The 21,366-nt window shown below is 52.0% G+C and overlaps 2 protein-coding genes across 2 annotated transcripts; one reads left to right on the forward strand and one right to left on the reverse strand.

Annotated features, from left to right (window-relative positions):
* The first annotated feature begins 2,211 nt into the window (after positions 1-2,211).
* nacc1 (nucleus accumbens associated 1, BEN and BTB (POZ) domain containing) lies at positions 2,212-13,646 on the forward strand. The gene is made up of 6 exons (NM_001197205.2): positions 2,212-2,772; positions 7,327-8,239; positions 8,863-9,036; positions 10,065-10,170; positions 10,412-10,509; positions 10,734-13,646. Exons 2-6 carry the CDS (start codon positions 7,384-7,386, stop codon positions 10,985-10,987), a joined length of 1,488 nt encoding a protein of 495 aa, NP_001184134.2. The 5' UTR covers positions 2,212-2,772; positions 7,327-7,383; the 3' UTR covers positions 10,988-13,646.
* Positions 13,647-15,633: 1,987 nt separating this feature from the next.
* stx10 (syntaxin 10) lies at positions 15,634-20,965 on the reverse strand. Its single transcript, NM_001127158.1, is given in 8 exon segments — positions 15,634-15,964; positions 16,927-17,021; positions 17,323-17,429; positions 17,635-17,745; positions 17,993-18,055; positions 18,176-18,270; positions 18,538-18,707; positions 20,635-20,965. Coding segments are annotated over 8 exon segments (753 nt in total). The 5' UTR covers positions 20,670-20,965; the 3' UTR covers positions 15,634-15,887.
* Between the last annotated feature and the right edge of the window lie 401 nt (positions 20,966-21,366).

The raw sequence follows: 21,366 nt of genomic DNA on the forward strand, positions 1-21,366 counted from the left end.
TTATTTAAAGGTGAACACCCCTTCTGGGTGGGCATTTAACCCTTCCAATATTTGTACCTTTCTTTCATATTAATAACATTGCTGTCAGGCAACATTTGCACTAGCCAGGTGGCAACCCTACAAAAAGGAGACATAGAGCATAACTAACAACCCCCCCCCCCCCCCAATCTTATAGACAATAAGGAATACTATATGGTGCTGGTTTTCTCTCGGATACTAATTAACATTATCTTTAAGAATATTTCCTTTATTGGAGCACCTACCTAATTTGCTATGGTCCCTGTCCCTGTTTTAAATGAGGAGTGGGCGTGTCCTAATGGTCCCTGCAGATGCACAGTAGGAGGGGGATAGCCAATCACAGCCCTGCAGTTACACCAGCTTCAGTTCCCTATCAGGTCAGCCTTCCTGCTGATTGGTTCTTACAGCGCAATGTGCGGAGTACTGCTGGCCCCCCTGCATACCCCCCAACTGTCCCGCTTTTCGCGGGACAGTCCCGGTTTTTACAGCGCATCCTGCTGTCCCGGATTGTTCAATGAATGTCCCGCATCACGGAAATGCAGAACATTCATTAAACTATCCAGGCCAGCGGGACGCGCTGGCAACAGCGGAGCGCTCCGGCTCATTCTTCTTGGGCTCCTGCTCCTTATTCGGCTCCTCATACAGCGGCGACAGGCCCTTTTATAAGGTTGCGCCTGTGGGTGTGACGTCACACGTACGCACGGGCGCAACCTTATAAAAGGACCTGTCGCCGCCTTACGAGGAGCCGAGTAAGGAGCAGGAGCCCAAGAAGTCAATGGGCGCCGCAATGGGGGCCGCTATGTATGAGGTACTCACTATGGGGGCAATTGGGGGGGTACTGTGTATGGGGGGCACTGTGTATGGGGGGGCTCTGTGTATGGGGGGGCTCTGTGTAAGGAGGGCTACTGTGTATGGGGGGACACTGTGTAAGGAGGGCTACTGTGTATGGGGGGACACTGTGTAAGGAGGGCTACTGTGTATGGGGGGGAATTGTGTATGAAGGGCTACTGTGTATGGGGGGCACTGTGTATGGGGGGCACTGTATGGAGGGCTACTGTGTATTGGGGGCACTGTGTAAGGAGGGCTACTGTGTATGGGGGGCTACTGTGTATGGGGGGCTACTGTGTATGGGGGGCTACTGTGTATTGGGGGCACTGTGTATTGGGGGCACTGTGTATTGGGGGCACTGTGTAAGGAGGGCTACTGTGTATGGGGGGAACTGTGTATGGGGGAAACTGTGTAAGGAGGGCTACTGTGTAAGGAGGGCTACTGTGTAAGGAGGGCTACTGTGTATGGGGGCACTGTGTATGGAGGGTACTTTCTATGGGGTGCTGTCTATTGGGTCATCGTGGGCACTATTTTAAAAATGGGGTGTGGCAATTGGGGCGTGGCCACAAAGTGGACGCGGCAAGTCTTTTTATCCCTCTTTTCATTTTTAAAATGTTGGGAGGTATGCCCCTGCCCTGCCTTGGAAAAGCTTGAGAAAGGGCCCGAAACGTTGCTTTTTTGTATGTACTAGGGCAAATAAACCCATTTTTTCATGGTTTACAATGTCAGTGTGCGACTGGATTTTTTTGCTATTGCAGCCTTGGAAAAGAGAAAGTACGAAGTGGAACAAATGGGCGGGACTAGGACAGTTTTTGGAGAAACTGTAAATAAATCAGACTAAGAATAAACGGTTTAAGCAAATTCCTTCCATATATTGGGTATAAAGCACTGGCACATGGGTTTTTACACACTAAAACTGTGTATCAGTTAGTTCTAAATGTATAGACTATTTATCATAATAGATATATAAGATTTTCTTCATGGTAAGAATAAGCCATGGATTCCTTCCCTGATGCTCCGCAATACACTTCCTGCCTGGAGCGATGATTCTCCCATCTCCATTCCTCTTTTTGTGGTGTCTGGATCGGTTTCTCAGCGCTCGATTGCTCCCGTCTTTGTTTGCATCCTCGTCCGCTCCCTGCGTGCTCTCTTTCTTTCTGTCTGGGTCTCGAATTCTCGGCGATCAGTTCTTCTCCCCTGAGTGTCTGCTCCGTGTTTCGAGGATGGCTTGATGCTGCCTGGCTATCTCTTCCCACTGTCTACTCCGTTTCTCGGCGATCCTTGAGTCTCCCCTGGGGATGCAGTCTGTTCCTTTTCCCCGATACTTTGGCTCTCCCCGCAGCTTGGCTCGTCTCTCTGGGGCCGCTTCACCGACTCGCTCGTTCCAGCCGCGGCTTTTACCGGCGCTTTTTTGCCCCACTCTGCCGCATCTCCCTCACAAGCCTGGGCGCTGGGAGTACTGCTACCTGCCTACGCACCCGGCGTACCTATTACGCTAGCCCGCCCGCTCAGCCCGATAGGCTTTCCCTCAGCCGGTTCCGTTGCTAGGCACCCGGCGCCGCTCTATTTAATGACCCTATTTGTTTATCCCGCTAGCTTTATTTCTCTATCGCTCGTCTCACCCCCGCCCCCATAGTCTGGCTCGTTGCTGCGGCGCTCCGCTACCTGCGCTGCCCACATCCCCCCATAGTCTGGCTCCTCGGACTCGACGCTCGATTGAGGCGCCTGCCTATCTCCCCCTACTGTCTGGCTCGGAACTCTCGGCAGTCGCTCTCTCACCCCTTCGCGGCTGGGTAACATCGGCGCTCGATAGCTCTCCCCTACTTGGCGATGAATGGCCGCTGTTGGTCCCGGAGCCGCTGAGACCCGAGGACCGGAAACGGAAGCGGTCACCGGGGGGAGCGGACCGTGGTGAGAGCAGGAGGGGTACGTATCTTCCTTATGTCTCTTTATGGAGCGAAATCGTTAGAAAAAGGAGGTGTTTGTAGCCGCCATATTGGCCCCACACTGATGTATACACACTTGTTAAAGGGGCTTCAACTTTTGTCTACTCACCTGTTTTTTGGGGGGGACTATAACTCCCAGCATCCCCTGCCGGCCCCTGCTTATTTGTTCTGTGGGGGCTGATTTAGCCACTTGTTTGAGACTTTTAGTTAGTTTTTTTTTGCTTTGTCTTTATGAGTGGAAAGTTGGAAAGTTTCACCTGATGGGGGTAGGGCTGTAAAGCTGGGGGCCCTCCGGCTGGGTGGGGCCCTCTATGGGGTTGGGATGATCCGCACACTACTAAGGGCTCCCATATATGTCTGGGTGTGATTTCATTGGTTAAATATAATGGGGGGTTGGGGGGAGTGATAACCAATCAGGATAGAGTAGCTTTGTCTGTGTTGCTTCTGGGCAGGGGCAGCTTGCAGTTGGTCAGATTATTTCTCTGGTTTCTTTTTTGTTCTGTTGCAATTTTTATGGTTATCAGGTTGCTAAGGTCTAACTTCCCATAGCAACCAGGCAGCAGTTTAAAAGTCAGAGCAAGGTGAATGGCAGAGAGTTTCTCTACATACATTAATTTAGCCATGCAGCTGGTTGCCAGGGTCAGTGACCTTAACAACCAGATAGCGTTTTAAAAACAAGTTGAATAAAGGCAGAACAGGAATTCAGGTAATAAAAGGCCTGACTGTAACAAACTATAAATTACATCTCAACTGCCTCTTTAATGCGACAAGACACCATTTGGGGCCAAACAGATAATGTACATGTTGTCGGCAGTCGGAATTGGGTGTTTGTACAAATCTGCAAAGTGTGTGCGGCCCCTCATATCGACCGGCTGTGGCTCCCACTCAGGAACATTGCACCCCTGCCCGTAGCTTTAGCTCAGTGGGATGATTTTCTGTGATTTGGGGCCCAACCTGGGGGAGGAGCCGAGGGGAATGCATGGTGGGAGTGTTTGCTTTGCTATAAACACTCTGTTTGCTGATACAGTGGGGCCATTTGCTCTGACAAAGGAAGGAAACACCTGAGAAATCATAGCCTGAGGCCTCACGTGATTAGGGGGATGTGTATGGGCAAACTGCTCACATCTGAGGCCAGTGGCACAAATCCTGGGAAGGTGCTATGGGTGCACCTGGGTGGGAGATATGAGGATGGGAAGGGTGACTGGGAGAGGCCAGATGTGACCTAGAGAGAGAAAAGCTAAATGGGACTGGTAGAGTCACTTAGGGCAGGGGTGTCAAACTTACCATAAGGCGATTGATCCCTCGCAGTCAGAGCGCAGTCAGGCGATTGGTGCTGCACAGTCAGGCACAGTCACCATGGGCCACAACAAACGGATTCGGCCCATGGGCCTTGTGTTTGATACATTTGTCTTAGGGAGTGTGATAGGGATGGGTAATTAAAGGAAAGTGAGGGGTTTGGGGGGGGGGAGGGAGAATGGCTGGTAAGGGGGGTACTAAGAGAGTGAGTGGCTGGTAAGGGGGGGTACTAAGAGAGTGAGTGGCTGGTAAGGGGGGTACTAAGAGAGTGAGTGGCTGGTAAGGGGGGTACTAAGAGAGTGAGTGGCTGGTAAGGGGGGTACTAAGAGAGTGAGTGGCTGGTAAGGGGGGTACTAAGAGAGTGAGTGGCTGGTAAGGGGGGTACTAAGAGAGTGAGTGGCTGGTAAGGGGGGTACTAAGAGAGTGAGTGGCTGGGGGTAAAGAGGAGGGCTGGTAGGGGGTACTAAGAGTGAGTGAGTGGCTGGTAAGGGGGGTACTAAGAGTGAGTGAGTGGCTGGTAAGGGGGGTACTAAGAGTGAGTGAGTGGCTGGTAAGGGGGGTACTAAGAGTGAGTGAGTGGCTGGTAAGGGGGTACTAAGAGTGAGTGAGTGGCTGGTAAGGGGGGTACTAAGAGTGAGTGGCTGGTAAGGGGGGTACTAAGAGTGAGTGGCTGGTAAGGGCGGTACTAAGAGAGAGAGAGTGAGTGGCTGGTAAGGGGGGTACTAAGTGAGTGGCTGGTAAGGGGGGTACTAAGTGAGTGGCTGGTAAGGGGGGTACTAAGTGAGTGGCTGGTAAGGGGGGTACTAAGTGAGTGGCTGGTAAGGGGGTATTAAGTGAGTGGCTGGTAAGGGGGGTACTAAGAGTGAGTGGCTGGTAAGGGGGGTACTAAGTGAGTGGCTGGTAAGGGGGGTACTAAGTGAGTGGCTGGTAAGGGGGGTACTAAGAGTGAGTGGCTGGTAAGGGGGGTACTAAGAGTGAGTGGCTGGTAAGGGGGGTACTAAGTGAGTGGCTGGTAAGGGGGGTACTAAGAGTGAGTGGCTGGTAAGGGGGGTACTAAGAGTGAGTGGCTGGTAAGGGGGGTACTAAGAGTGAGTGGGTGAGGGGACTAAGAGGGAAAGTATTAGAGGTCGGGAACAGGGAGGAATAAGAGGGAGACTGGGGGAGGCTGGTAGGGAGGAAGTGAGAGTTTGGGTGGGGAGGAAGTGAGAAGCTGGGTGGGACTCCCTGGGGGGCTGCAGGTTTGAATCCCCAATATGTTTCCCTATGATGAGCCTGTGAGTATGCGGCTTTGCTAAAGAATCGGTAGAACTGCTGCTATAGAGTCATGAGTCACGTTGTGCCTTAGGCGCAGGAGGGCCTCCCATTCTGTCCTATTTATATGAGGAGAATATTCCATATTGGACTGGGCCTATGGGCTGCGCTCTGTGCTCCCACCCTAGTACTGTTACTGGTTCAACTATCAGCATCTCTGTATAAACTGGCGGGGTGGCACGTGGCTGCTCAGGGCCGGCCTACAACGGCCAACTGGCGGCTTGTTACATGCACAGGTAAAGGGGCTGAATTCAGGGGGGGCCTGAGGGGAGTAGGGGGGCCCCTGGACTGCTGAGAGGAGCAGCTTGGGTCCCATCTGCTTGTGATCTTCTTTTCCCTTATAGGGTTGGACATGGTGATTGGCTTATAGCCCATAATATAGGGAGGTCAGTTGTAGCTTCTCATATGTCTACGTGACTGTGGGTACAAGCATCCTTTCAGTTGGTCTTCTATTATTATTGAAACCCCCCCTTCTCTGTTATACTAATTCCACAGGTAAGTGAAGTGCTGAACTGCAGGTCACATCCATGTGATTCACTTGATCTCCTTGTTCTGAGTGTCAGCTCTTGTGCCACAGTGGCCCCTAAGGTGCGGGATTAGTAGTCTCTCCCTGCCAGCTTTGCCTCGTGACATTGCCTGAGTGTGTGGGAGGGAGCAGTTGGCAGTAACTGAATTAAACTGTACATGAAACTGCCCCTCCCTTACCCCACACAATGCCCTGTATTATGTGCCGGGCCCGTACGGCCAGAACAATCCGGAGCGGGCGCAGCCAGAATAGGTGCAGGGAGGGACGGCCTTTAATATTTCATGGAGTTTCCTGGATGCTAACTTTACTGCTTTAAAGGGGAACTACACCCACAACTGCCTTTTGCCCAATAAAAGAAAATATAAATTGAATCCGCTCCCCAATATCCATTTATTCCTCAATCTCAATATACATGTATTTGCTAGTGAAGCAGTGTCTGTTTCTATTCCCTGCATTGCTGCTTCCGACTGCTGAAACAATGATGCCACTGACGAAAAGCATGGCATGATGGGAATTGTAGTCTGGTTATGAAAGTGCTGCTTCTCCTATACGAATTCAGGAGTCGGAACGGGTGGTGCACAAAGGGCAATTTCATTAGGCAATTTTGTATCCTTTTCATTATTAACAGAAACTGCCCCTTTTAAAGGCAAAGTATCAGTGGTTTTCAGGCTGGAGATGCCCAGAAGTTATTGGGGGAACATTTAACGGGGTTCTTCACCTTTGAGTTAACTTTTACTGTGATGTAGAGAGTGATATTCTGAGGCAATTTGCAATTGGTCTTCATTTTTTGTTATTTATGGTGTTTTTTTTGCTATTTGTTCAGCAGCTCTCCGGTTTGGAATTTTAGTGGTTATCTGGTTGCTAGGGTCCAAATTACCTTAGCAACCATGGACTTGCTAAGGTAGAGTTGGATTGAGAGACAGGAATATGAATAGGGGAGGGACCGAATGGAAAAATAAGGAATAAAAAGTAACAATAACAATAAAACTGGAGCCTCACAGAGCAATAGGATTTTGGCTGCCGGGGTCAGTGACCCCCATTTGACAGCTGCAAAGGGTTGGAAGATGAAGGCAAATAATTCAAAAACAGTGCAAAATGAATAATGAAGACCAATTGTAAAGTTGCTTAGAATTGGCCATTCTGCAGCAGGAGGATAATAGTGAAAGTAAAGGGGAACCATCCCATGCAGTTCCACGTTTGTCCTGTTGGCAGCAGTAGAGCTGCACTGTGGGGAGGGGCTCATACATCTCCTGGGGGTGGGGCTCTTTCTCATCAGCAGGGGGCGCTCTATAAATCCCTCCCCTTTCTATGTCCCTGTGTGAGGGCTGTACATAGGCATGTTGGGTGCGTGTGGAATACATGTATGTAATAATCACCCTGTTGTGTTTCCTGTCTCCCCAGCCTGGGCACCCTCCCCGCTGCCTCCCCTTTTCCTTGTCTCTGTAGCTTCCCGCCGCCATGTCTCAGACGCTGCAGATGGAGATCCCCAACTTCGGGAACAGCATCCTGGAATGCCTGAATGAGCAGCGGCTCCAGGGCCTGTACTGCGACGTGTCGGTGGTGGTGAGGGGGCACCAGTTCAAAGCCCACCGGGCGGTGCTGGCAGCCAGCAGCTCCTACTTCAGAGACCTTTTTCACAGCAGCAAAAACCCGGTGGTGGAGCTGCCCGGTTCTGTCCAGCCGCAGTCCTTCCAGCAGATCCTGAGCTTCTGCTACACGGGCCGGCTCAGCATGAACGTGGGGGACCAGTTCCTGCTCATGTACACGGCCGGCTTCCTGCAGATCCAGGAGATCATGGAGAAGGGCACCGAGTTCTTCCTGAAGGTCAGCTCCCCCAGCTGCGACTCCCAAGGCCTTCACCCCGAGGAGACCCCCGGCTCTGAGCCTCCGAGTCCAGCGGCCACAGTGGCGGCGGCAGCAACGGCAGCGGCTGCTCTCGCCTCCTCATCTTCCTCTTCCTCCCGAGCCCCCAAGGTGAAGACAGAGAGCCAGGAGTCGGAGGCGGTGCAGTGCACTCCGGTGGCCAAAAGACTGTGGGAAGGGGGGCAGAAGGAGGCTGGCGGAGTGGGTAGGAAAGTGCCGCGCTTCTCACAGGGTGGGGGTGCAGCCGTGGGGCCCGCGGGGCAAGTGGCTCCAGCCGGATCAGAGAGGACAAGCCCAGGAACCTCTAGTGCGTACACAAGTGACAGCCCCGGGTCCTATCACAACGAGGAAGACGAGGAGGAGGAAGTAGGAGAGGACGGAACGGAGGAGCAGTACCGGCAGATCTGTAACATGTACACCATGTATAGCATGATGAACGTCAACCAGACCGGTGAGATCCCCTGCCCTCTTGTACTGGGGCAGTACTGGGGGGCCACATGCAGTGTTGGCCGAGGGGCAGCCATTGGTCACATTAAGGTGTCGGTAGCACCCAAACAGTCTCTGGGGCAGTACTGGGGGGCCACATGCAGTGTTGGCCGAGGGGCAGCCATTGGTCACATTAAGGTGTCTGTAGCACCTAAACAGTCTCTGGGGCAGTACTGGGGGGCCATATGCAGTGTTGGCTGAGGGGCAGCCATTGGTCACATTGAGGTGTCGATAGCACCTAAACAATCTCTGGGGCAGTACTGGGGGGCCATATGCAGTGTTGGCCGTGGGGCAGCGATTGGTCACATCAAGGTGTCGGTAGTACCCAAACAGTCTCTGGGGCAGTACTGGGGGCCACATGCAGTGTTGGCCGAGGGGCAGCCATTGGTCACATTGAGGTGTCGGTAGCACCCAAACAGTCTCTGGGGCAGTACTGGGGAGCCACATGCAGTGTAGGCCGAGGGGCAGCCATTGGTCACATTGAGGTGTCGGTAGCACCCAAACAGTATAGTGTGGCCCCCTTACCTCTAACCTGGTGCCTGTGTCCCCTTCCCCTTCGTCTACTGACTGCATTTCTCTTCCCTTCAGCTGAAAAGGTGGAGGCTCTTCCTGATCCGGTATTTTCCGACTCCAGGAACCGCGTGCGCGTCAGGCAGGATCTGGCAACTCTTCCCGCAGAACTAATCAGCCAGATTGGCAACCGCTGTCACCCCAAATTGTATGAGGAGGGAGACCCGGCAGAGAAGATAGAGCTAGTGACAGGTACCGCTGTGCTCCCATAGCCCCCCCTGTGTCACTGTATCACCCTGCAGTGGGAGGGGCAGACTCCGTGTCCCATAGCTCCCTCCTGTCTGTGTCACTGTATCACCCTGCAGTGGGAGGGGCAGACTCCGTGTCCCATAGCTCCCTCCTGTCTGTGTCACTGTATCACCCTGCAGTGGGAGGGACAGACTCCATGTCCCATAGCCCCCTCCTGTCTGTGTCACTGTATCACCCTGCAGTGGGAGGGACAGACTCCGTGTCCCATAGCTCCCTCCTGTCTGTGTCACTGTATCACCCTGCAGTGGGAGGGACAGACTCCGTGTCCCATAGCCCCCTCCTGTCTGTGTCACTGTATCACCCTGCAGTGGGAGGGGCAGACTCCATGTCCCATAGCCCCTCCTGTCTGTGTCACTGTATCACCCTGCAGTGGGAGGGACAGACTCCATGTCCCATAGCTCCCTCCTGTCTGTGTCACTGTATCACCCTGCAGTGGGAGGGACAGACTCCGTGTCCCATAGCCCCCTCCTGTCTGTGTCACTGTATCACCCTGCAGTGGGAGGGGCAGACTCCATGTCCCATAGCCCCCTCCTGTCTGTGTCACTGTATCACCCTGCAGTGGGAGGGGCAGACTCCATTTCCCTTAGCCCCTCCTGTCTGTGTCACTGTATCACCCTGCAGTGGGAGGGGCAGACTCCATTTCCCTTAGCCCCTCCTGTCTGTGTCACTGTATCACCCTGCAGTGGGAGGGGCAGACTCCATTTCCCTTAGCCCCTCCTGTCTGTGTCACTGTATCACCCTGCAGTGGGAGGGGCAGACTCCATGTCCCATAGCCCCCTCCTGTCTGTGTCACTGTATCACCCTGCAGTGGGAGGGACAGACTCCATGTCCCATAGCCCCCTCCTGTCTGTGTCACTGTATCACCCTGCAGTGGGAGGGACAGACTCCATGTCCCATAGCCCCCTCCTGTCTGTGTCACTGTATCACCCTGCCCTGGGTCTCAGTATCCTTTCTGTATATTTGGGCTCTAGGTACCAATGTGTTTATAACTCGGGCTCAGCTGATGAACTGTCACATCAGTGCTGGAACACGACATAAAGTTCTACTTCGCAGGCTGCTGGCTTCCTTCTTTGACAGGTAAGAGTGGCAGATATTGGGCCGTGGGGCTGGGATGTAGCGAATGAATGAATGAGGGAGGGAAGAGTTGTAGGTGCCAGGGGCAGTTTCGGGTGATTTGGTGCTAGTGGCTGCACATATAGGAATGGTGGGCACTAAAGTGCCTGAAACCAAGCACACAAGAAAGACCTAATGTGATTGGCTGAGGGGGAAGGTGAGAGCTGCCATACCTGTTGCTTAATACTCTTGTCTTTGTATTTAGAAACACTTTAGCCAACAGCTGTGGGACCGGAATCCGCTCCTCGACCAACGACCCCAGCAGGAAACCACTGGACAGCAGAGTGCTGCACGCAGTGAAATGTGAGCTTTCTTGTGATTGGGTGCTGCATGGTGTGGGGGGGTGGAGCAGTGGGTACCACACCTATGACTGTCAACAGAAAACAAGGGTGGCCTCGTATGTAGGTGACAATGGCAGGGGCCGTATGTAGGGGGGGCAGTAAGGGTTAATTGGCATCACATGGGCAGGGGTACTTGCTGTGTATAAAGGACAGGCAGCTTATGGTTTCTCATCTTCTTGCCCACAGTTTACTGTCAGAACTTTGCCCCGAACTTCAAAGAGAGTGAGATGAACGCCATTGCCGCCGACATGTGTACGAACGCCCGGCGCGTGGTGCGCAAGAGCTGGATCCCCAAACTCAAGCTTCTCATGGCCGAGGGCGACGCCTACACCTCCTTCATCAACGACACCGGCAAAATGGAGCCCGATCTGATGGGGGCGGCGACTCCCGTGGAGCACGGGGCGGGTTATGAGGGGGAGCCGGGGGAGGGGATGCCGTGACTCCACTTCCTTGCTATGTAGATATTCCCTCCCCTTCCCTTTCCCACAAGGAGGAGGAGGAGGGAGGACAATAAGGCACTCAGGAGATGGGCTATCATCCGTACGCCACCGATGGAAGTGCTCGCTATGGCTTGTACGCTGCTGCACGACGGTGGCACTTGAGGCACACGGTATCGCTATACACTGCTGCATGAGGTACTCCGTATCATTACCCAGCGCCCACGTGTCCATTATCAGTATACAGTTATACGCAGTGTCATTATATAACCCAGCGTGTCCATTTTCAGTGTATAGGGATACTCGGCATCGTTATACAGCGCGTCATGCTTGTAAAAGTCTGGAGATCCTCCATATCGCTCACCGGGACTGAACTGTACATAGATCCTCTGCATCCTTTTATAGTGCAGTTGAGGTAGATACTCGATATCACTGGCCCTTTGATAACCCAACTCCTGGGTTCCTGATGCCCGGAGCAGAGAGACTGTTTTATTTTAATAACCCCCCCCCCCCAGAATTCCCTTTCATTTCAAGCCCACCCGCCACTTGGTATAACCCACTCACTTATGGTAAGTTCAAGGCTGAGGCGAGCTGACCGTGTTGGGGGACGAGGGGGCTGTGTGTGTGCGAGCGCCTGTCCCGACGTGACGGTATTTGGGGTGCAGTGTGGGATAGCGGGGTGTTCACAGCATCTGGAATGCTGGGATTTATTGGCCAGAAACAACCAAAGAACCACAGTGCAACCAACCAGGGACGAGTGTAACTGATATGGGCGTGGCTTCTTGTAGCTGTGATGCGAGTCTCGGGGATCCCGCCTCTTGCATGGTGGCATGGGCAGGAAGGAGTGCGTTGCACTGAGGGGTTTCCCATAGGCTCCCAGCTCGGATCATACGTGCAGAGCTACTAGAACCCCCCCCTTAGCATTTACACTTTCCTTGTCCTTTAGAGAGAGAGATAGCGACACTTGTCCACATTCCCTGTTATGGACTTGTGTCGGTCTCTTGACACCGCTTCTTAGTAGCCTGACGTCTACTACTAAAATGCTGAGGAAGGAGCCGCATCACTGGTTTGGGGGGAGATCAAAGTGAACGTTCCAACCAAACCTGTGCACGTTTAGGTGCCTTCCCTAATGTCCCCGGTAATGTCCCCGGAAACGTCCCCGTAGCACATGGTCCTGTACAATGTGGGGGGCAGGCTGAGAGATGGGAGTGTGTGGGAGTCGCCTGTATATTTGGGCTTTATTTCTTTTATACAAAATATTTATTAGAATGATGTAAATGTGAGAATTGAATGAAAAAGGAGCATTGCAGGAAGGTTCAATGTGCCCCCCCCCCCCCCGCCCCAACACAATGGTGGTCCGACATATCATATACACAACTGGTCGAGGGAGAATATGAGACCGTAGCACCACTGTAAGTAATCGAGCCCTCGACTGCCTTGTTAGGGCGCACTAGTGTTGGGTATGGGCAGGGCGCCCCCCTGTGTGCGCTCGCTGTAGGCTTTGCGCTCTCTGTGATTGGCTGGGAAGCAGCAATGCAGTTGCACGCGTCCCCTCTGTACTTGCCGTAGTTGTTGCTGCTTGCGGTTGCATTTGGCGCATTTCTCTCCCCCAGGCCGGGTCTCTGCGCGCTTGTATTTAGCACATTTTACTATGACCAAGATTGCACTAGGTATGCTTGTTTGTGTTGGCTGGATGGCTGTGTAGGCGGGACCCCGGCCTGGCTGTCTGTCCGTCTGCTCTCTGTGTGTATAGTGAATGATACTTGTGCACCTTTTATCTCCCATAGGCCTCTCTGCCTCACTGACCCCCCCAGCAGGCCCTTTGGTTCAGCCGCTACTTCAGATATAACATTGTATGGCTTTGGCTTAGCAAGTGTCGGGCCGATTGCTAGCTCACTGACTGAGCGGCATTGGTTCACCCGGAGACCGCTCTCTCCTACCCCCTGCCCACTCTTCCCCTTTCTAGAAAAGTCCTAAACGGTATGGAGTCATGGGGTGTGGTGTCAGGATTCTGATTGGTCACCTCATACTTTATAGTAAACTGTTACACCCATGGGGGGGTGGGGCTTATTACCCTCCAGTCTGATGTATATATTGGGTTTTATTCTGTGCAAGGGCAGAGCAATCATGCTAAAGTGTGTTACATGGGATTTAAGAAATATTTTATTTGTCCTTTAAAGTAAAGGCTGTGAGTGTGAGTGACACAGCCCTCGCCCCGCCCAACACGCCAAGTGGATAGAATGTCAGGGCCTCAGCCTGCAGGTCATTACCAATAGGTGGATAGGATGAGAATGGCGGGAGATTCGCACACTAACGATAATCCTCTCGCGCCTCGGCCGGCGCCCATCATGTTTATAATCGTAGGAATTAAAGAATAAAAACAAAAACACACAAAAAAAAGTTTACTTTCTACCAAACCTGATACTAATAGCGCACTCTCAGCAGCCAATCCCAACAGTTCTTTCCATAGCCCGCCCACTTCCGCTGTCCAGTGGGTGTGGCTTAATGCAGTTTCCCCGCCCGCCCACCCCGTATCCTTCTCTTCTGCTCTTTAAGTGCCAAGATATCGCTGTGTGTTCCCCTAACTGTGAGGCCGGAGCAATTGCACATTATCAAATACGGATCAGAAAGCAAAGATTAATAAAATTTTTAACAAAAATGACACTTCTTTGCATTGCAGTTTGTGTTATTGGGGGAGGGACATAAAGGGGAAATGTAACTTTTAGTACGATGTAAAGTGTAATATTCTCAGACAATTTGCGATTGGTCTTCATTTTTTATTTATTTCAATAATTGTTCAGCTGCTCCAGTTTGGAGTTATAACAGCTGTCTGGTTGCTAGGGTCCACATTACCTTAGCAACCAGGGTGTGGTTAGAATGGAGAATGATATATGAATAAGCGAATAGAAAAGAAAGTAACGATAAAACTGGAGCCTCACAGAGCACGCGTGGATGGCTGCCGGGGTCAGTGACCCCCATTTGAAAGCTGGAAAGCAGCAGCAGCAGAAGGCAAATTTAAAAACTTAAATTATAAACAATGAAGACCAATTGAAAAGTTGCTTAGAATTGGCCATTCTGTGGGAAATTAAAAGCTAAATTAAGGGTGAACTGCCCCTTTAAGGCAGTCTGCCCCAGTGGGTGGTCGTTTGTATTGGGGGGGCATGTAAGAATGCAGAGATAGGCGGAGCCTTTGCAGCTGAGCTTAGTTTGTGTTACTTGCGCCACCTAGTGGCAGGATCTATTCTGTGTCTATGGATTAGTTATGAGGGAGGCTCAGATATGGGAACAGATAAAAGGAGCTCTAATTACTAAAATGTTAGTTGCACCTATAACTTCCTACTGAAGCAGGAATTGGGCGCTGGCAGTTTGGCATCAAATCACAGATCAGCCTAATGGTATTCAGGGAGCCTTGAGCTTAAACTCCGCCTTTCTGTACAATGTGGCTGATTGGCCACATACTGTGCCTGGTCAGATACCGCTGCCCAAAGCAAGACAGCGGAGCTGACAATCTATTTTCCACACTGAAACAGTGTGGGAAATAGATTGTCAGCTCCCAGGGCATATAAATCATCATTCCACCTGGAATCTGATATCCTCTCATTTCCATTTTGTTTTATTATATCTGTCCCATCTCATTGGCTGAAATAAAGGAGGGGGCGGGTCTAATTAATAAGTACATATGGCCAACTAGATAGGAGGAGGGGTGCAGAGCTTTCAACAGCTGCCACATAACCTCTTGCTGATTCTCCCTGCGGAGCCTCCCGCTCTGTTTGTTCTTCTCAGCGCCGCGCTATGTGCTTTGTCCCTGACTCACCGGCAACTGAGCCCAATCCGTAATCAGCACCAACGTGCTCAGCCTATAGGAGACCTAAAATAACCCATAGCCCAGTGTGGCCCCCAGTTCTGAATAGTTTGGAGTAGTGGGGGAAGCAGACAAAGAGCCAGTTGGACATACAGGAGACAAACAGGATAAATAAAAAACCCTAACCCTGTAGGCAATTATGAATAATATACGGTGCTGGTTTCCCTTTGGGCTAAACATTAACCCTATCTGTAACAATGTCCCCTTTATTGGAGCTCCCTATAGATCCTCTCAGGTCCCTGTCTGTGTTTCATTAAGGGGTGGGTGTGTCCTAACGGTCCCTGCCAGAAGCACAGTAGGAGAGGGAGGAGCCAATCACAGCCCTGCAGTCACACAAGCACAGACAGGCTTCAGTTCCCTATCAGGTCAGCCTAGCTGATGATTGGTTCCTATCCGACAGCGCAGTGTGCTGAGTGCCGCCGGCTCCCCTGCACAGCCTGGGAAAGGAGCAGCAGGAAGTGGAACAGATGGGCGGGGCTAGTGGGGTTTATCCTCAGTGAGCAATTAGAGGTTTGCTTTAATTGTTCTACCCATAGCTGCCTGCCCTGTGTCCCAACCTATAGGTTACCCATCCCTAGGTTAGGGGAAGCAGCATTAGGCAGCTTGACTGGCCAAGAGCTCCCTCTAGTGGGCAAGGAACAAGGCTTTGCCTGACCATAGGGAGGAGAGCAGCCAGTGCCAGAGTCAAAGCACTGTAGTGTGTAAGTCCCCCAGTGACCCAGGAGAGAGGGGCAGTAGGACCCAGAGGTGCCAACCCTATAAAGGAGATACAGACAGTGACAGGGAGACACATACAAAATATTTTATTTCTCTCACACGCTGGGCAGGTAAAGGAGCCGCCATGTTCCAGCTGTCAGTGTGCCAGTCATACAGTGTGTGGCTCCACCCCCGGCTCCACCCAACCCCCCGTGCCTAAAAGCAAAACAAATTGACCTTATACTTGTGCAACGTTCCCTAAAATCATCCACGCGGTGGCGGTGGTACAGTCCTCCCAGGTACAATCCGGTCTGTGGGGTTCTCTGGTTCTGTGGCGCGGCACATTCATGGAACAAAAATCAGGATCAGTATAATGATAAGAGCGAGGAGGAGCGTGATGATTACGCACCACTGCCGGCGGTCTGCGGGGAGAGAAAGCAGTGGGACAATTTACACGCGCAGTAAGGGGGCCACTAAGCAACTCCCCATATACATTCATTGTGTATTCTCTGCACTGCTGATTCTGACTCTCAAACTAGATTAGCAACTGGCCACGTGCTAGTGTGCATAATGCTGATGCAGCCCTTATTGTCTTTTCCTATTGGTCCAAACAGGAATGATGTCACGATTAGAATTCACCTGCAGAACCCAATGATGTTTTAGCTATTGCTGGCATTCCGGGTGGTGCAGATATTCAACTCCCAGCGCTCCTGCTGTGCTAGGAGCTGCTAGAGAATATACCAGTGATGTGTGGGTCGGCCCAAAACCTGCAGGACCCGTTGGTTTTGATAGGTTTGGACGGACATCCACACAAGATCTGTGGGTTTCGGGCCTAGCTCTTCCCCTTCTTTTGGCAGCCTCTATTTATAGGCTAGCGCCTGCTCCGCCCCCTTCATGATGTCAGAGATGGAGTGGGTCAGGTGCTGAGATGGACTACCAGGTTCAGTTGGGTGCTGTTTGATAGCGGTCGGGTTAGTGTGGGTTGACCCACACATGCCTAGTATATAATGGGACTCATTTATAAACTCATAACAACCAATCAGTGATTAGCTTTTTGTTGAGCCAGCTGCAAGTAGAAAAATGAAATCTAACATCTGATCGGTTACCATGGGTAACAGGTCGGGTGCAAATTTTCCCAGTGTTCATAAATGACCCCAACAGAGTCTATATAGAAGCAGCTTGCACTGTGCCTGGAATGCCCCTAGGTGGCGCTGCAGACTGGCTACTTGGATTTCCTCTTCCCGCTTAGACCTTGCATAGTCTGGGATTAACAGACTCACAGAAGCAAGGCATTGTGGGAAATGGAGTCAGGCCCAGCAGTGCAGAGCATAGCAAGTCACAGACGTGGCTTTCAGTAGCCATTACACGTACAACACCCCCTCACCGCTGGATATGTGAGAGACTTTGGCCATTCTCTTGAATACGGAGTCCACGCGAGTGCGGGTGTTATCCATTTCATGGGTGAAGTCGTCGAGCATCCTGGGAAAACAGAAGCAGACAGTAGTATTCCGTCATCTCTGCCAGGCAAGTCAACTTGTGGCCCAGCTCCTGAACTACAACTCCCACCACTATGAGCTAGTGCAGCACTAGTATAACATCAGCCATGGAATGAATGGGCTGCCATACTGTACTGAGAATGGGAGAATAGAAGGGGGTCTTTGTGTGTCTCTGGAAGGCCATTACCGACATCTCGTACAGAACGATGTCCCACGGCACGAGGCCACGCCCCCTCCTAAGTCTAATATATGAATATATATATCATATGTAATAAGCGACTTACACAGTCTGCTCCTCCAATTCGTCACCAATCCGGGAAGACATGTCTTTCAGAACCCGTATACTCCCAGACACCATCTCCAGCTCCGCGTCCTGCCCATCGATAATCAGCTGCAGAGACACGAGCAGAACACTAAGCCGGGCACAGCCCTCCCCAGGCAGCAGCGTGCTTACCCTATGTTGGAGGGCAACTGATCTTGCTTTAGGGATACTCTGTATCTAAAATCCCTGCCATAAAGTAAGGCTAGGACTGCTGTAAAGGCAATTTCTGTGCCACTATAAAATGAAACCAGTATATAAAAAGCGCCTTTCCCACCTGCTGCTGCGCTTGCTGCTCCTCCACGTAGCGAGAGTTGCCAGATATGATTTCCTCGTCCAGACGAGAAAAACGATCATTTATGGGCTGCTGGCCAGCACCTAGTAGCACCTATAGAGACGCGACATGCAGAAATAATCTTCATTACGTCGGCTGTTCAATGAGACTGGCACAACTAGCAGATCAGTTGAATCATTTCCCTTTCATAGTGGTTTCCGGCTTTACTCTCTTCTGACTGGGTGTCAGACTCACCGGCTTGGGAATTCCCAGATATGATCCCAAACCCCGTCTATCACTGTGCCAGCCAGAATGCTCAGATTTGCAATACTCTATCTATATATAGAGGGTGGGTTTTTACCTCTCGGTTCTTGCGTTCACTAAAAGCCAGAGATCTCGGGCTGGAGATGTGATCTCTCATTTCCTAGACAAATAAGTAAAACAAATTTGTATTAGAGCGCTAAGATGGGAACAAAGATGGCACAGAGAGACCCTTGCAGGCTGGGAAATAAGGAAGAAATAGAGGAGTGGGAATTTAATTTACCTTTACAGAATTCCGCGTCTGCTCCACAAAACTCCTTCTCTCACTAAGCTCCGTCCCGGTGATCTTGAATTTTCGCGAGTTCGATTCCACGATGCCCAAGATGGGAGTAAAGGAAAACTGTGGAATGGACTAGAATTGCAAAAAGGCTACCAGTGGCCAAGGGAACAACACAGAGCGTAACAGTAGAATAAACCCATACGCTAGGGGCCCTTTTGTATCCCATGGGTTTATTCTAGCGCCAGTATGTTAGATGGGCCACCTCGGGGCCTCCTATCAATATGCCTGGTATCAACTAGGTGCCTCTCGGGCTATTTCAGGGTTACCTGACAGGGACTGGCACTGTGTCTGACCAATTAGGATACTGATGGTTTCTTCCAGATCCTCCAGATCCCATTCAATGCTGCGCAAGGAATTCCGCAACTCGTTGGTCGTCCAATCAAACTCTTCGGCACTGGTAACTTGGCTTTCTTGGAGGAGTTCACACCAGCGCTGGTACAAACCCCGGCTGGTGTTCAGAGCCTTCTGCACCTCTCTGCGGGGGGAGAAAGAGAGTAATACAGGACAGAGAGATGGCTACCAGAGGAACGAGGGGGGAGAAAGGGAGGAGTCTAGTTTTGTTTTAACTATGGGGCCCTGACTAACAGCACTACTATAGGGAAATGACTCCCAGGGAAAGGGTTGGTGGCAGCCAAATGTCTATGTTTTACGGTATAACTTCATCTTTGGTTATGGTCTCTAGCACAAGGCAAAGCCCAGCCAGCCTGACCTGTGTTTACTTTCTAGGGCAGGGAAGTCAGTCAGTCAGTCAGTCAGTGAGTGGGGGGGAGTTGTAATACACAGGTCTGTTTGACATCCTTGTAGGGCGGGCTTCACTACAGGCCACGGATGGTTTGAGCCTTGGGAATGACAAGGTGCAGGAAGCGCTTGCCATCGGCATAAAGAGACTTTACTGGACCCCATAGAAAAGTCATTTTAGGGACCCTCTTAACTTTGGGAACAAGTTAGAAATATATATTGCAACTGAGTCAGTGCCCCACTGGGCCCCCTATACCCCCTGTTATCAGTCAGTGCCCCACTGGGCCCCCTATACCCCCTGTTATCAGTCAGTGCCCCGCTGGGCCCCTATACCTCCTGTTATCAGTCAGTGCCCCACTGGGCCCCCTATACCTCCTGTTATCAGTCAGTGCCCCACTGGGCCCCCTATACCCCCTGTTATCAGTCAGTGCCCCGCTGGGCCCCCTATACCCCCTGTTATCAGTCAGTGCCCCACTGGGCCCCCTATACCTCCTGTTATCAGTCAGTGCCCCACTGGGCCCCCTATACCCCGTTATCAGTCAGTGCCCCTCTGGGCCCCTATACCCCCTGTTATCAGTCAGTACCCCACTGGGCCCCCTATACCCCCTGTTATCAGTCAGTGCCCCACTGGGCCCCCTATACCCCCTGTTATCAGTCAGTGCCCCGCTGGGCCCCCTATACCCCGTTATCAGTCAGTACCCCACTGGGCCCCCTATACCCCCTGTTATCAGTCAGTGCCCCTCTGGGCCCCCTATACCCCCTGTTATCAGTCAGTGCCCGGCTGGGCCCCCTATACCCCGTTATCAGTCAGTGCCCCTCTGGGCCCCCTATACCCCCTGTTATCAGTCAGTGCCCCTCTGGGCCCCCTATACCCCCTGTTATCAGTCAGTGCCCCACTGGGCCCCCTATACCCCCTGTTATCAGTCAGTGCCCCTCTGGGCCCCCTATACCCCCTGTTATCAGTCAGTGCCCCACTGGGCCCCCTATACCCCCTGTTATCAGTCAGTGCCCCTCTGGGCCCCCTATACCCCCTGTTATCAGTCAGTGCCCCTCTGGGCCCCCTATACCCCCTGTTATCAGTCAGTGCCCCTCTGGGCCCCCTATACCCCCTGTTATCAGTCAGTGCCCCACTGGGCCCCCTATACCCCTTGTTATCAGTCAGTGCCCCTCTGGGCCCCCTATACCCCCTGTTATCAGTCAGTGCCCCACTGGGCCCCCTATACCCCTTGTTATTAGTCAGTGCCCCTCTGGGCCCCCTATACCCCCTGTTATCAGTCAGTGCCCCACTGGGCCCCCTATACCCCCTGTTATCAGTCAGTGCCCCACTGGGCCCCCTATACCCCTTGTTATTAGTCAGTGCCCCTCTGGGCCCCCTATACCCCCTGTTATCAGTCAGTGCCCCGCTGGGCCCCTATACCCCCTGTTATCAGTCAGTGCCCCTCTGGGCCCCCTAAACCCCTTGTTATTAGTCAGTGCCCCTCTGGGCCCCTATACTTCTTAGGACCCCCAGTAGTCACACAATCTGTCTCCCCTATAGGCAGAACCCCACATGTCCCTGTATACTCCCTGGCGCCCCTCGCTGCGGTCTCTATGGTAACCCCCCGGGCACAGGAGACAGGCAGCATGGCACTGCCCATTTGCTGGAATAAGAAGCCAATACTCACCCTCTCACCACTGAGAATGGATCGTCCAGAGACATTTTGGCTTTTCTTCCTGTTTTGGCTTATTTCCCCTTCTATCTAACTCTATACAATAATCTATGTCTGTACTTACATAGCGCCCCTAGAGTGCCCAGGCACTTACTGCATTCTCTGCCCCAGCTGCCCTTATAGGAATCTACAGCCTCTATATAAGCTCCTGTCTCTCTCTATACCTGTATATATATATGTGTGTGTGTGTGTATATGTGAGTATAGGGGCTAGCAGGGTATCTCTCCCATCCCTGGGGCCGCACTCTGCCCCCTCCCCTCACAGCCTCTGTTTATATAAACACGTGTATAAACTCATCTCCCCCCGCTCCCTGCCCCGCACCTCTATCACTTGTACCTCTAATAATAACAATAAATCTGTCTCCTAGCAACAAGCTTCTGTCACTCCGACCCCGAGTCTCACTCTCTCCGCAACACTCTAAACTCTCCCCTACTGACAATCTTTCTTCCAGTCACTTTTTCGCCTACTTCCGCCCTCCTCGGCTTCCCTGCCGTCACGTGTCTCCGGTTCAGGCGCGAAGCATCACGGGACTTGTAGTGTATTTCTGTTAATCCGATCAGTTCACTTCTAGGTCACGTGACTGGTGCTGAAATGCTGCAGTTCGGTTGAAGCTTCGCTGGGGGCGCTGTGTTGTTTCTAATGAGGAAGTGAAAGTAGGGAAATTTGGAGGAAAATACCCGCATAATG

This window comes from Xenopus tropicalis, chromosome 3 (genome assembly GCF_000004195.4).
Source record: "Xenopus tropicalis strain Nigerian chromosome 3, UCB_Xtro_10.0, whole genome shotgun sequence".
NCBI lineage: Eukaryota > Metazoa > Chordata > Amphibia > Anura > Pipidae > Xenopus > Xenopus tropicalis.